Source organism: Parasteatoda tepidariorum, chromosome 5 (genome assembly GCF_982258835.1).
Source record: "Parasteatoda tepidariorum strain Cologne lab strain chromosome 5, Ptep-v5.0, whole genome shotgun sequence".
Taxonomy (NCBI): Eukaryota; Metazoa; Arthropoda; class Arachnida; order Araneae; family Theridiidae; genus Parasteatoda; species Parasteatoda tepidariorum.
Genome location: NC_141759.1, coordinates 99,599,309 through 99,614,629, shown reverse-complemented (window position 1 = coordinate 99,614,629; position 15,321 = coordinate 99,599,309). Strand labels below are relative to the sequence as shown.

Sequence of the window (15,321 nt, the reverse complement as noted above, 5' to 3'; positions counted from 1 at the left end):
AGATGGAAGGCTTTTGCGACTCGACAGATTTAACGTGCATCAGTCACTTTACTACACGGGGAGTCTTCGGCCGGCGGGGTTCGAACCCACTAACTCTCGGACCCTACCGACCCAGGCTATTCCGGCCTCCTTTCTAGTGTTAATTTGATTCATGCATAAATTGAAAATGAATGAACTGAAGCATTGGTTTTCAATAAACGTGGAGAATCGGTTATCACGGTAAATACACTTTTTCAGTGTTGATTTTGGTTATTTTTATTTGATGCGAGATACAACTGGAATGTTTCATAGATCCTTTTCATAATTCACTCATAATATTGTTATTAAAATAAATAAAAAGATTTAAAGAAAAAGACATCGTTTTGAATTAAATGTCTTTCTTCACAAGCATTTCAATTAAATAATTTCAGAAAAATAAGATAAATACTAAATAATGGATTTTTAATCTGATATGAATCCAACTACAGGTTCTAAAAATCATAAATGATTAAAAAATTTCATTTAATAAGTCTCGAAACCTTTGTTACCCTTCCACGGAACCCTGGGGTTCCGCCGAACACCACTTGAGCACCATTTGAGAACAGCTGATGCTAGGCAGTTCTCAAAATATGGTAAACATTAAAAATTCATTTCTAAAATGAAGAAATATTTTGAAAAACGAAATTTGTAATAAAGTAATTTTGTAGCGCGTAATAACGTAATTTTCTGAATATTATATAATATTCATATTAATTCCAAACGTAGTAATGAAATGTTCATGGGGTGCTTAAAAAAAGGTTGTTATCGGAGGACAATTTCGTAATTGCAATTTCTTATGTTTAGCCCGGGTTTCTTACGGAGTTTTAAAAAAATTTAAAAAAAAACATATTTTTAAAACAATATATTAAATAATTTAAAAAAAGCTTAGTAGTTGGCAGCATTGTTTGGCAAAAAAAGAAAAAAAAAAAACTTTCAAATAGAAAAAAAAAGTTTTTTTTTTTTTTTTTTTTTTTTTTTTTTTTTTTAAAGAGAATTATTATTTTTGTTTGACGCATGCAAAACTGAAATCAATTTAAAAAAAGAACTAATTTTTTATTGCTGTTATTTTAAAAAATAATTTTTCAAGTTCTCTGATGACGGTACCGACAAATCTAAACAATATGTTGATATAAATAAATATATATATATATATTTTTAAGAAAAACTTTCAATGACAAACTTAGTGTGTCTTGCGAGAGACACAACGGCTTTTGATAAATAACGAAGCATGAAATTTGATCACATGATGTTCCATTGTTGTTGTGCAGAAGAAATTTTTCTTTCATCGCACGCTTTGTTAAGCCATCATTTATTCACACTTCTTTTTTTCATTCTCAATTACTCATGAAATTTCATTCTATTTTTCATTTCTTCTTTTGCATGGCTACCGTACCGTACTGGACCGTAATATTTCTAAAGAATCAGGCTGGAAAAAATTTTAAAAAATGGTGATAAAATAATACTTAAAGTTCTAATTTATTTTAAAACTAGGTTACTCCGTCAACACTTAAAAAAATTACTCACAAAATAATGGATCTTTGTATTCATTGAATTAAATTGAATCCCAAGAAACTGAAGAGAAAACTTAGCTATAAAAAATAGCTTCCTTGGCTGTAAAAAATTATTAAGGTGAAATCGAAGTTTTGAGCCACTGCTGGCGCCATCTTGTGTGTGTTCTGAGCCACTACTAGCGCCATCTAGTGTGTGTTCTGAGCAACGGCTACCGCCATCTAGTGTGTGTTCTGAGCCACTGCTGGCGACATCTTGTGTGTGTTCTGAGTCACTGCTTGCGCCATCTAGTGTGTGTTGTTACAATTAGACTGTAGCAAAAGAACGACCACAGTTCATCAAAAGACAATACTGTTGGTCTTGGTCCCTTTAAATTAGGGCCTATTTGCATCTGAACAAGTAACACTTGATTTAGGGACAGTGAAAAAAGCACAAAATAAATACCGAAATCCGATTGATCTTTGTCGTTCGAGTGAAGGAAGTATTAAATTTTTCTACCCATAAATTGTGAAAAAAATAAGTGAAAAGAATATTATGTGTACAGACATACTCTATGGTGCACATACTTTAGTACAGTTTTAAGAGCTAGTATAATAGTATATAAGTAAGTAGATATCGATAATGTCAACCTCCATCTATAAAAAGGTAGCTGACCATAGAATCGAGTTAACACTTCTTATATACTAGTGCATTGGAATTATATTTTTGTAGTGGTAGAAACACTACAGTACTCCCTCACCAGAATTAAAGAATTCAATACTACTAGTTGATTCATTACTGTTTTGTGAAAAGCCGGGAGAGCTGTTTTAAGATCACCGTACTTTTAAATGCGGACCGTGAGATCTCAATTAAGTTCACGATCGTGGCAGCTCCTGTGTTGCCATTAGCAGTCGAGTGTATACAAGCTGACGTTGTGGTTGATCCAGACTGAGTAGCAACAGCGTGAGGAGATGGATAATGTCGCAGTCACAAGTAGAAAATCAACTGTGTAGTGTGGACCATCCATCGAAGTAAGAGTGTTCAAATCGAAAGTGGTGTTGCTGTTAAGATAGGCGCGTTCTCATCACGTCCTGGTCACCAATGTGGGGAAAGTTATCGAGTGAACATACTCTAGTATAGTTTTATAATGAAGATATGCTTTCAAATACATTTCCCAGATAAAAAAAATTCAGGATAACTGTTGGTGACATTGTAGGACCTAAGACGATTGGTGACTTTAATCTCCGCATGGGGAAAAAAGAAAAAAACGCTTTCAAATCACAAATTTTTGAACAAATAGTATCTTACTATATATAAAAATCTAACGATGGTGTAGTAGTTTTCCATTGTTGACAATACATTTTTATTGGCTGGAAAATCACATAGTAGGATCCAATTTTCCCATATTAATTTTCATATTGGGTTGATTGTCATCAGCATAAAATTGATATAAGTCATCGAGTTATTATTTTCCTATAAATATTTTTGCTTCCCTAATTTAAAGGTTAAAATTACCTGTATCGTTATTAGTACGTTTTAGATTTTGTTTGATTTCTCAATTAAGAGTTTAGGAGTGTGGGGAATTCGTTGTATAGATTCCACTAGTTGCTGTACTTGTGACAGACCGGGAGAGCGGTCACCGGTATTTTGAGTGCTGAATGTGAGAGGTGTATTAACTTCACAGTAGTAGTCTCTCCTGTCTTGACATTAGCAGTTGAGTGTATGCAGGAGTTGAGAGTGTATGACGTTGTATGTTCGAGACGAGACTGAGTAGCAACAGCGCAGGAGGGTGATGATGCTGTCACAAATAGCTTGTCAACTTTCAATGTGGACTATTTATCGAAGTAGGCGTTACTGTTAGGAATTTTGCGAAGTGGGCGTTACTGTGTGTTCAAATCACGTCCGGGTCACCAATGTGGGGGAGGGAGTTATCAGACAATACCAACCGTCATCTATCAAAAAGTACCTCATAATAGAATCAAGTTAGCATGCTTTATATACCAGTGAATTGATGTTTAATTTTCGTAGTGGTAGTTATGCCGCAAGGAGGATTGCTTTTTTTTAATTATAATTATTAGAATAATGTAATTCTACGTTACATTTTAAGATAAAGTTATTTAAATTAATGTCTGATCTCACCAACCGTTTTACAATTATTGTTTTTTGGTGCAAATTACATTAATATGCTATTGCGAATTACGGATAAAGAGATTCGTTAAATGATATAGAACTTAACTTTCAGCTTCATGCACAAAGCAATGAATGCAAACATTGAATTTAAAAAACATCCGATAGTTTGGCAAGCAAAAATATTAAATTGCAGTTGTGAATTCACCAAATTTGTTAAAACAATATACTTTTAATTTTAAATGTTATTTCAAAAAAAAAATTGTGTTCGTTTATAGATCTTAATAGTATCATAAGAGAAATATTTGGACGTGGGAAGAGGTGGCAAAAGTGTTCTTTTTAGTACATATATTTTTAGTTGAATAATTTCAACTGTTTCATGCCAAGAAACATCAATAATTGCGAAGCAATCATCGGGGTTGGAGAGCGCGAGCGAACGGAAGGCTTAGTCCCGTCGTTAAATGAATTTGTGTGCAAATAAATTTGTGTTCGTTCACGTCACACATTTGTGCAAAAAAAAATTTTCTTTTAAATTTTTATTCATTTAAAACTATTACTACTAACTATCACACATTTATTTACATGCTATATTGGTGATCGAAACGGGCTACAGGTGGCGTAGATCAGAACTCTCTACCCACATGGCTACACTTCGCATGATTTCCCCATTAGCGTGTGGAGAGTCATAGAAGAAGGAAGTACGTTAGTTTCTGTCTTGATTTTCAAATAGATTAAAATCATTTAAGTTAGGAAACTATATGGAATTCAAAACTACATTAAACATAGTTCTAAAGGAAAGAGACATGGAAATTAAAAAAAAAAAATTTAAACATTTAAATACGAAAAATATTGGCAAAATAATATATTGGCCAAAAATATTGGCCAAAGGCATGGAACCGGTTTTCTCCCCAGATGGCGTATTCGAGCGTCCCGATCACCTATTTCATTAAATCTCAATTTATAATGAAATTACATTTTAAAATTTTTATAAAGTTTCTTACTAAGGGACACTTCGATTCAAAGGCCCCTCCTGGGAGGTACTTCCGATCAACCTGTTGGGCACAGAAGGTCTGTCATGAGACGAAAAAAATAAAGTGTTTTTACAGAGTTATGAGGCTGTAATTATACGTGCTATGAAAAAAAATCGAACGCTAATTAGTAAGATCCGTTTCACAGTATTATTATTATAAATTTATTTTATTAATATAGATTTTTTTAATTATGTATTAAAAAGAAAGTACTTACAAACAAGGTATTATTGCCATTTATTCGAAGCAATTCTTCAAATGTAATTCCAAATCGAAAAACATTGGCTATACGAACTGCATCTGATGCACGTTAAAATATTGATAGCGTGATCTATGACCCAATATAAAGCAACAATTCTTTAACAATGATTCAGGGAAGAAAAAAACTGATAAATTTTACTTTATAATTACGGCCAATTTAAATCGCAAGTCAGCAAATTTTCATAATCTTTCTCCGTGTATTCAATTTTTTATTCAATTCTTACTATTAGTTCACACTCTCCCTATATCTTGTTCAAATTTTCAATCTTTACTTTTATTCATCCACTCAAATTCAAATTCCTTTTTTTAAACTTATAGTGGATGTCGCTTGATGTCAATACAGTTTTTTTTAAATATTAAATTCATTCATTAAATTTAATGAATGAATTTTAGTTTCATATGGGGGAAATTTTTTTAAATTATTTAATAAAAAGTAACTAAAATAAAATTTTTCTTTGTTGACCTTTGTAGGAATTGACTTAAAATTTTTTTTTTAATATTACTTGCTTATTTATAATTTATTTAGAGAACGGCGAATCACAGTACTGGCTTTTAGAGCATTTTAAATAACATGTTTTCAGTTGCTATAAATTACAATTTAACACCTGGTTTGTTTAAATGATGTAACCCTTGGCATCTGACTTAGCTTTGGTAGTTTACAATGTACCTGAATTTCAAATTGGGCAACATTTCTCCTAATTTCTGACAGGGGGACCATTCAGATATTACATAAGCACCTAAAGGAAGGATTGGGTTTGTGATTTGCTTATGGGTATAGGCAATGCTTACGTAAGAATCCTCCATTTTAAATTTTTTTCATGAAAACATTTTAAATTTGAAATAAAAGTTTAATTTAGAAAAAAAAGGAAAAAGTTGACAAAATAGTTTTTTAAGGTAGGTTGGTACTTTATTTACGTTACCTAAATATTGAATAAAAATATCCAATAGTGTATTTTATGTTGAACCAGTTGATTTCATAGTAAAGACCCAAAACAAAAACGTATGTTAAAGAAAATACATTAATTTGTACTCTTTTTTCATTTTCCCCAAGAAGTCACATTTTTAAATCTATTTCTTAAACATTATTTGACTGATTAAATGCAAATCTCGGATTTTATCATTCAAAACTAGGAAGATTAAATTGGTGTAAAAATTTCAACAACTAAAAATTTTTTTTTATTGAATTATTTTTGATTAAATAAACATTATAATTGTGTGCTAACTTTGGTAGGTAACTTTATTTACGTCGCATTAGAGCTGTACAATGGGCAATTTGCGACGGTCTGGGAAACATCCCTGAGGACGTTCCAAAGACATGCCATCGAAATTTTGATCCTCTACAGAGGGGATGGCTCCCCTGCATCGGTAGCCCAACGACCTGCTCGCGAAGTCGAGCACTTTACGATAGAACAGTTTAACGAAGACCGATACCGCGCACACTCGGTCCCTACGCAGGCTGATCAAAGCGGTCACCCACCCGCTTACTGACCGCAGCCAGTGATTCTTGACTTCGGTGAATTTTTTAAGGAGTTTAAAAATTTTATGAAATGCATTAAAACGTAAGTTTTGTTTTATGCAAAGTTAAATCTTTTATTCGAGTTTAATCCTAAAAGAACCGTGAAAGTCAAAGCAAAAAATTAAGGTGGGTGCTGTTCTGGACAAACCCTAAATATGCCCTTTCATTGAAATTAGAGGCAATATTTAATAATCAATAATTTAAAGTTACGAATTTACTTAAAAAAATGTCATTTGGATTCTTGTCCCTTTAACTTACAGTGGAAAGTAGCCTTAATTTAGAAAATAAGGTTTCAATATTTTGGTTAGGATAGTATTGGATTATCTGGGCCCCTTAATGCATATTTCGCTACATATCTAGAACTATTTAAGGGAATCAAAAGCTTTTTGCACACTATTATAAAACTGGTGTATCCTCAGTTAATTTCAAGCAAAATCAAATTTTTAAAATACTTTTTTTTGTAATTTAAATTAGATGACAAAAAAATTGAGATTTTTTAAAAGTAAAATATTTGTATCATTTGAAGATACGTGATTTTAAAACAAAAGTAAAATTCATCAAATAATTATCTTACCTCTTGGTATAATAATTAAGAAAATCTGATTTTAAATTTTCATTTCTAAAGAACTATTGGATCGATTCCCCTTAAATTCCGTCCTTTGAAGTTACAATGTTTAAATGGGGTACAGAATGCTTATAACTTACCTTTTTTTACTCATTTATAAAATAAGCATTAAAAAAATAAACAAATACTTATCACTTTTTAATAAGATTATCTTCGAATAAATGTGTTTTTTAATTAACCAAGTTCAAACTTTCGACTTTCCTCCTGACGAAAGTGTTGTTGTTGTTATGGTTATTTACGTCGCACTAGAGCTGCACAATGGGCTATTGGCGACGGTCTGGGAAACATCCCTGAGGATGATCCGAAGACATGCCATCACAATTTTGATCCTCTACAGAGGGGGTGGCACTCCCGCTTCGGTAGCCCGACGACCTGTGCGCGAAGTCGAGCACTTTACGGTAGAACAGTTTAACGAGGACCAATACCGCACATCCTCGGTCCCTACGCAAACTAATTTAAGTGGTCACCCACCCGCACACTGACCGCAGTCAGTGATGCTTGACTTAACGATCAGTCCACTGCGGGACGACGAAACTGTTATAAAAAACATTTCACTTTATGCGTTCAGGCTTCTAGTAAGAGTACAAATTCTTCGGAAAAAGATATATTTAATCGTAGAAAGTATCGATTGGGAAATGGGTGAATCGATTGGAAATAAGATTCTTTATGATCGATGGTTGGATCCTCTAAACCAGCAGATATTTTTCAGTTGCGAAAAGATATCAAACGTCTAATGGACAAACCCTGACTTTTTTTTAAAAAAAATTCATAAACATGTGTGAATATACTGACCAAAAAAAAACATAACAAATTAATTTAGAAACATTGTAAAAACAACAATAACAGTCATAAAATTAATTTTTATGCTTGGTGAATTTTAATTCTTGTCGCTTTGGTGAATGTCCAGAATATTTGTTATATCTGATTTTATTTATTCGTTGATGTTATGATATATTATTAATTAAATATTGAGTTAAAAAGGTAGAGAAAACAAGGAAAAAGATATAGAGATATTTTAAAGGAAAAGAAGAAAATCGTTGAAAAATGTTTTTAAAAAATATTCACGAATTTAAAACATTTTAAAATTTAAAAAATTGGCAAATAAAGAAAAGATAAAGTAGAAAACAGAAGAAAGGCAGTAAGTAGATGAATAAAGTAGTAGATGGATCATGGGTTAGAGTGCCCTTGCCATCAGGCTAATTGTGAGAGGTTTTCCTCTGAATGTAATGCAAATGTGGGTTAGTTTCATCAAAGAGTCTTCCACAAAGGCAAATTTCACCCCAATACTTGATCCAAGGGTTCCTTTGTCCACTGGATTGGGCATAAAATTACAAACCCAAAATTTGGTATAAAACAAAAAGCAGGTAAGAAGCAACGTTCTTGCTTATTTATTCCATCGCTGGGATTCAAACCAGGTTCACCTCATGGAAAGCCGAGTGCTCTATCCACCATGGCTCTTCCAGCATCATTTGGTCACCAAAATAGAACCGAGGTTCTATTTCTGTATTCCATGCACGTGATACATGATTCACGAGATCCGCTTCACAAAGAGTAATACAATGGATAAAGTGACTATGAATTAATGAATCATAAATCTATAACATTTAAAAGTTCAGAAGATAAGTTCTCAAAAAAATATATATAATTACCATTCGAAATAAAAGTACCATTAGGAAGAAATGCATAATGAATTAAAAATATAAGCTGAGTATGATATACTCTAAAATGTGTTTAATATATATCGGCTTTAAGAAAAAAATAAACATACACACACAAATGAAATACTAAATCTTATTCCAATATTCATTTTAAAACAGATATTACATACATTTCATTCTAATCAAATTATGTCAGGACATTACGAATCGCATGAAATACTTAAAACACAGCAATCAAATATATAAATCATCAAAATTACAACATTTAAAAGAAAATTTTCACTTAAAACTGTGTCCCAATTTAAAGTTTAGCGCACTTTCTTTTAAAAAAATACAGGTAATACATGAAATAAAATTAAAATATAATTCCAAAAATACTTTATTTTTAAACTTCATAATAAAAAGAGTCTTGATACCCAAGCTAGAGCTTGAATGAGTTTGTTTGGTTACAATCAATGCGTTACATTGATTGTTACCACAATATCATAACTTTAGACTGAATTTATTTTTTGCTTGCAGCTTACATAGCTTACACTTTTCCTGTATTGTGAATGTGAACTTGTATCAATTTCTATTTTTTGTAGAATTTTCCTGTTATAAAAAGCATTCATACTATGTCCTACAAACGCTTGTAATGTTATAGGGATTAAAAATTATCGTAAGTTTAAACGGCCGCTGTTTCTGACATCTGCCGGCAAAAAAGAGAAAGGTTTCCCTTGATAGGTGAACTGAATAGTCTATGTTCTAAAACTATGTCCTGACTGTATCTCTGCCGAAACTTTGACTTTAATCGTAAAACAGATAGCAAGCAGACGCTACGCTAGAATTTTTTTCCTCTCGTTTTCTGTCTCTGTGGTGACGCGTTATTTACATGCTGAAAGTGATTTAAAATTCTGTCATGTCTTCTGAATTACCGGCTAATGCACCCGTTCCCAGGGTTTGTCACTTAATTAAGTGGGCTGATTTTGACGGCTATGGATTTAATTTACACGCTGAAAAGTCCAGGACTGGTCAGTTTATCGGCAAAGTGGATGATGATAGTCCGGCTCAACATGCTGGTTTACGGGAGGGCGATCGTATTATCGAAGTCAATGGAGTAAACATTGCGAACGAAAATCACCGACAAGTTGTTGAACGGATAAAATCCATTCCAAATGAAACAAAATTATTAGTTGTTGATGAAGAGGCCGATAAATGGTATAAAGAAAGAAAAATAGTGATTAAAAGCACGTTACCAAATGTTCAGTCTATGAAAACACCAATTCCCCGTCCTTACAAAGAGCCCCCTTGTTATGAAAATATATCCCCCTCTGCCAATGGAAATGATAAGAGTTCTGTTGGAAACGGTGTTCATCAGTATTCCCCTGAAACTGCTCCAAAATATGTAAGTACAGCTCCCCTTTAATATTTTCCATTTTACAAATTTTATATTTTTATTATTTTAAAAGTGAGATTGCTGCATAGATAATATTTGTTACTTGTACGGTTAAAATTTGTAACTACCATATCACTTTTTTTTATTTTTACTATTAATTTCCTTAGGAAAATAAAGCTGTAAAAGTTTGCATGGTTTATATCCAAATAAAATAAACCCGTTTTTGATATGTTATTGTATGCTAATATGGCATTTTATGCATCAATTTTAAAATATGCACTCATAAAGGATTTGTAGGTACTCAAAGCTGCTGAAATAGCAGAAGAATTGAAATTCACTAATAAGCAAAACTAATTCAGAAACACTTTTAAAAATTAACATTGGTTTCAGATCATTGTTACTAGATTCGAACCACCAAAAAATAATTTATAGTGGTCGCTCAGACCGGATATCACCTAATAGGATTGTATACTTTTTTCGTTAGCGGGTTATGTGTTGGTCCGTTTTTATTTATTTATTTGTCTCAAAGCAGCTTATTTCATTAAAATTGTGACTACAAGTTATCTGAATTGTAATTTTTCCTTTGAATTCATTATATTAACTGGGGAGATATCTGTATGATGATGTGTGGCAAAATAATCAGAAAGTCTTGGCAACTTCTGGGCAGCGGCCTGTGAGAAACTAAAACAATATCAGAAAGGGACCAATTTAAAAGATGTAACTCGTAACCACCCCTGGACAAACATCTACGTGTTTTTTTTTTTGTTGTTTAAATTTGCAAGTTTAAAATCTATTTGGCACCTTGGCGATTGTAGTTGGCTCGGCAGATAACACTACGGAACTATCCCCTATTAACTTTTCTTTTAAATAATCTATTAGAAGACCTGAAAAAGAATCAGTAAAATTGCGTACAGCCTTGTAATATCTTTTTATTAATGATTCTTTGAAACAATGGTTAACGGATCGTTAAAATTGTGTACAGCCTTGTAAGATCTTTTAGCAACTGATACTTAAAAGCAATGATTAATGGGTCAGTAAAATTGCATACAGCCTTATATTATCTTCCAGTAACTGGTTCTTTGAACCAATGATTAACCGATCAGTAAAATTGCATGCAGCCTTGTAATATCTTTTAGTAGATAACTGGTTCTTTGAAACAATGTTTAAATTTTCTTGATTTAGTCTTAATTATTTCAACCACTGAAATTTTTTTAATTAAATGATCTTTTTCTTTTTTACATTAATAAAGAATGTTTAGGGAACCAGTAGCAGAATTTATGAAGTTAATCTATTACAATTTTTTTCATAAAATTTTGTCAGTCGAATTTTTTTTTTCTTCCTGCGAGATCACCACAGCCAGACAGAGATGTTTGTTGTAAAAACTCAGCTTAATCTGTAGCAATATTTGTAAAAATAAGATCCTTATAAATGAAAAAATTAGTTTGTATAAAGTTAAGTTGATTTTTAAATAATGTTTCTAAATTAAAGTGGAATAAATTCCTTGCAGCTTGAGTAACACAAATAGTACTTTGGGATAATCCATCGACCGAAAATACACGAATCCTTTGGTGTCATCATAATGAAACGCAATTTCCAAAATAATCATTCTAATGAAATTTATCAGATAATAAAATAATAAAAGAAAATGAAAGTGTAAAAATACGTAATAAAAAAGTGTAATCAAAAGAATCAGAACGAAGTATAAACATCTATTTTCTGTATAATTACCAGGGGTCTGTCTAGATTTTTCTGATAGGTACCTATTTTGTGAAAATTTAGACGTAATTGGTGAATATTAAAAATTATTTTTAAAAAAATCAACACAAAGATATGGATTTAATCTTTCTTACGAGATACAAAAATAAAATTTTAAGAAAAAGTATTTTATGAAACTACTGTTTTTCCTAAAGTTGAATTTGTGAAGGTACCGCTAAACGGTAGTAAATTTGGCCTGAACAGACCCCTGATTACATTATAATTAATACAAAATAATTATTCTTGAAATAATGAAAATTACAAAAATAATTATTCGTGAATCTACCCATGTTTATAATTATAAATCATTTCGGCAGCCCCAAATCCTTAATAGCCTTTACAGCATGAAAAAGCAAGTCGCTGCCACATAAATTTGTTCAAATACAAATCCAAGTAGGTTTTTGGTAGTTCTACAGTGTTGGCGGAATCTGAAATTTGTGGTTTCTGGCGTAGAAGCTACTTTTTGACGATGATATCAGGCTCAGCGAAAATGGTTGACAGGATAATCACAAAGTACCTACCGAAAAAAGCTTTTGCTTTTTGTTCTTTGCAGTGTTTGTTCAAATAAGTGTTTTAAATTCTTTTAAAAAATACATTTAGAAAATGTTTGAAAAAAGGGGTTTGAGCAATATGCAATTATTTGTCTGTTTTTAGAAATAAAAGGAAAACCTAAGTGAAAAATATTCTGGAAAAGTTGTAATAATCTGCAGAAGGTTTCTGCTACCGGTTTTACACATATAATTTTGTAGATCTATACACCATGTCAAAAAAATTTAATTGTTGTTGTGTGTTAGCTGTGTGACGTATCCTTATGAAATATTATTCGTTAGTCTTCAACTGTAGGAATTTAATTATTCGATTCTAAAAGTATCTGCAAATTTTAAACAAAATGTGCAAATTTAAAAGAACATGAGTGACTCTTAAAAGGAATTTATGTTGGAAGGATTTTTGTATTGTTACCTGTGCTAAAAAGTTGCTAAATTTTGGCAACAGTCAGGTAATTGCACGTAAAAACACTATTTAAAAAACATTATGGAAAGGAACCAATTTGAAAGGTGTAACTTGTAGCCATTTCCAGGTATACCTTAGTATTTTTTTCTTTTAAATTTTTAGAAAAAAAAGTGAATTTTTTTTTTTGGCTCCCCTTCATGTTTGTAGTCGTAAACAGGATCTGGTGCAAAAATATTCTTAATATAGTTTTAATAAAAGGCAAAATTTAATTTCATAATTCAGGTGTTATTCCAGACTTTGTAAGAAATGACAATGCTTGTAAAATTTTAAGAATCTACTCATAATTTAGTGAAACTGAATATAGGGTCCTGCTTTTGTGAATATAAGGTCCCTGTGATTTTTGAAAAAGGATCAAAATCCATATCTTATAAGCTGTTAATAATTTTAAGATCATTCATTGAAGATAGTATCATCTCCATTTTTTATAAAATAAAAAAAGGGACTTTTTTTAAGGCTCAGATTTTATGATAAAATAGTTAGTCAAGTGTTTGTATTTGTTGTGAAATATTTTGTGTAGGGACCTTTTTACTGTTAAAAACGTTTTGCGAAGGATCTGTTAATAGACCGTTATTTTTCTTGGAATGACTGTGGGTTGCAAAAAAAGCCTACTTTTTCCAAAAAAGTCCAGGCTGGATGATTTTTATTTTAAAGACCAGCAAAGAAAAGCTGATTTTTTTGTCCTATTATTTACAATTGACGTATATTTATTAAGTCAATTTTATGATTACTGTTCAGTAAAAAATGTAGCTAAGAATTTTTTATGATACTCTATGATGCATGTTACTTCTTCAAAATGCGAAAATTCATTATAGCAGCTAATGTGACAATAAGAATCAATACCTACTACTATCATTACTGACCATAACCCACTACCAAAATCCATTTAAAACATCAGCCACATTCCATAACATCCAAGTTGTATTAAATTGCTCCAGAACAGAATAGACATTTTTAAAAAATTGAGCTATTTTTTTTTTAATAAAAAATATATATATTTGATTTGGTTGTTAGTACAGTACAGAACCCGTTATCCGGAAATCGGAAAACCAAAAAACCGGAACGAAATTCAATAAATTTTCCCGCCATTTTTTTTAAAAAAAAGTTTTTTTCCTCATAAGATTTTGGGATTTTTCTTTCTTTTTTGAAAGACGTTTACCTTACCATCATTTTGGAAATAATCATTAGTGTATTACTTCATCGTTTTTTCTTCTTTTTAAGATTATTTCCACAAAAAAAATTTCTTTAGTTGGGTTTAACAATTAAAAAAAAAAAGGCTTTTTGTAGCGATTCAGAAAACCGGAAAAATCAGTTATCCGGAATAGCGATGGTCCCGACCGTTCCGGATAATTGGTTCCCTACTGTATATTGTTTATTATTGTGATGGAATGTCGGTAAATTAATTATAGCATACTTCGAAGTATATTTTAAAATTATTGTTTAAAAATAAAACTTGGATGAAAAGTAATTTGCAGGTGCTGCAATAATCTGCAGCTCCCGCTGTCCTGCTGGTAGGTTTCTGCTACTTAAGTTTAAGTGCATTGGCTTTGTTATTATTTTTTTAATTAGTTCATTTTTCATGATGTAATAAACAACTATAGAATAAGTAACAACCAATGTTGGATTTGGAATTTATGTTTACAGTAGCAATGTAATTAGTTTTTTTTTTTTTTATCAGGCTGTGCAATTAATTACATTAATGATACATGTTAGGAACTGCAGTAATCAATGTCTGAAAGCTTTGTCTATTTTTAGCTCTTTTCAGTATAAGTTTGACTTAAAAAATTTGTAATTTGATTTACACTTATACTACGCATTTTAATGTATCTTCATTATTTTTCCACAAACTTATTTTTCTGGCTTGAAATAAATATGTTCAGTGTAATTTGATTCTAAGTTTTCATTGACTCCTAATAGTTTTTATGGTTACTAGTCTTAACACTAGGGATATACAACCTTTTTTGAATAGTGGACTGTAGTCAGTTTTTTTCTTTCTTTTTTTTTTCTAAAAAAAAAGCTTAAAAATTCTGTAACTTTGGTTTGATTCAGATTTTTTTATTTTTTTTATTGGAATTGAATTTTTTTAAAGATATTTTAAGAAATATAGATTTTTAATAGTTTTAATAAAGATATTTAACTGCATGATGGGTTTTCATTACAATTAAATATAGATGTGTTTTCAATGCAATGCTCTAATAGTTTTTTGGCGACAAGTTCAGTGTAATAGTTTTAATAGTTTTTAATAGTTTTAATAAAGATATTTAACTGCATGGATAACTCTAGGGATATACAACCTTTTTTGATTAGTAGACTGTAATGTTTTCTTTTAATATATATTTTTTTTAAAAGAAGGCTAAAAATCCAGCCATTCCGTTTAAATTAGATTTTTTTAAAATTAAAATTGATTAGTAGACTGTAATGTTTTCTTTTAATATATATTTTTTTTAAAAGAAGGCTAAAAA

The 15,321-nt window shown here is 31.0% G+C and overlaps 1 protein-coding gene across 1 annotated transcript in view; it reads left to right on the top strand.

Moving 5' to 3' along the window:
• Positions 1-9,495: 9,495 nt before the first annotated feature.
• Positions 9,496-15,321, top strand: part of LOC107448527 (Na(+)/H(+) exchange regulatory cofactor NHE-RF1) — a 60,204-nt gene continuing 54,378 nt past the window's right edge. The window contains exon 1 of the mRNA XM_016063767.4: positions 9,496-10,105. Coding sequence (XP_015919253.3) covers positions 9,620-10,105 — 486 coding nt within the window. The 5' untranslated portion in view covers positions 9,496-9,619. The remainder of the gene's footprint in view (positions 10,106-15,321) is intronic.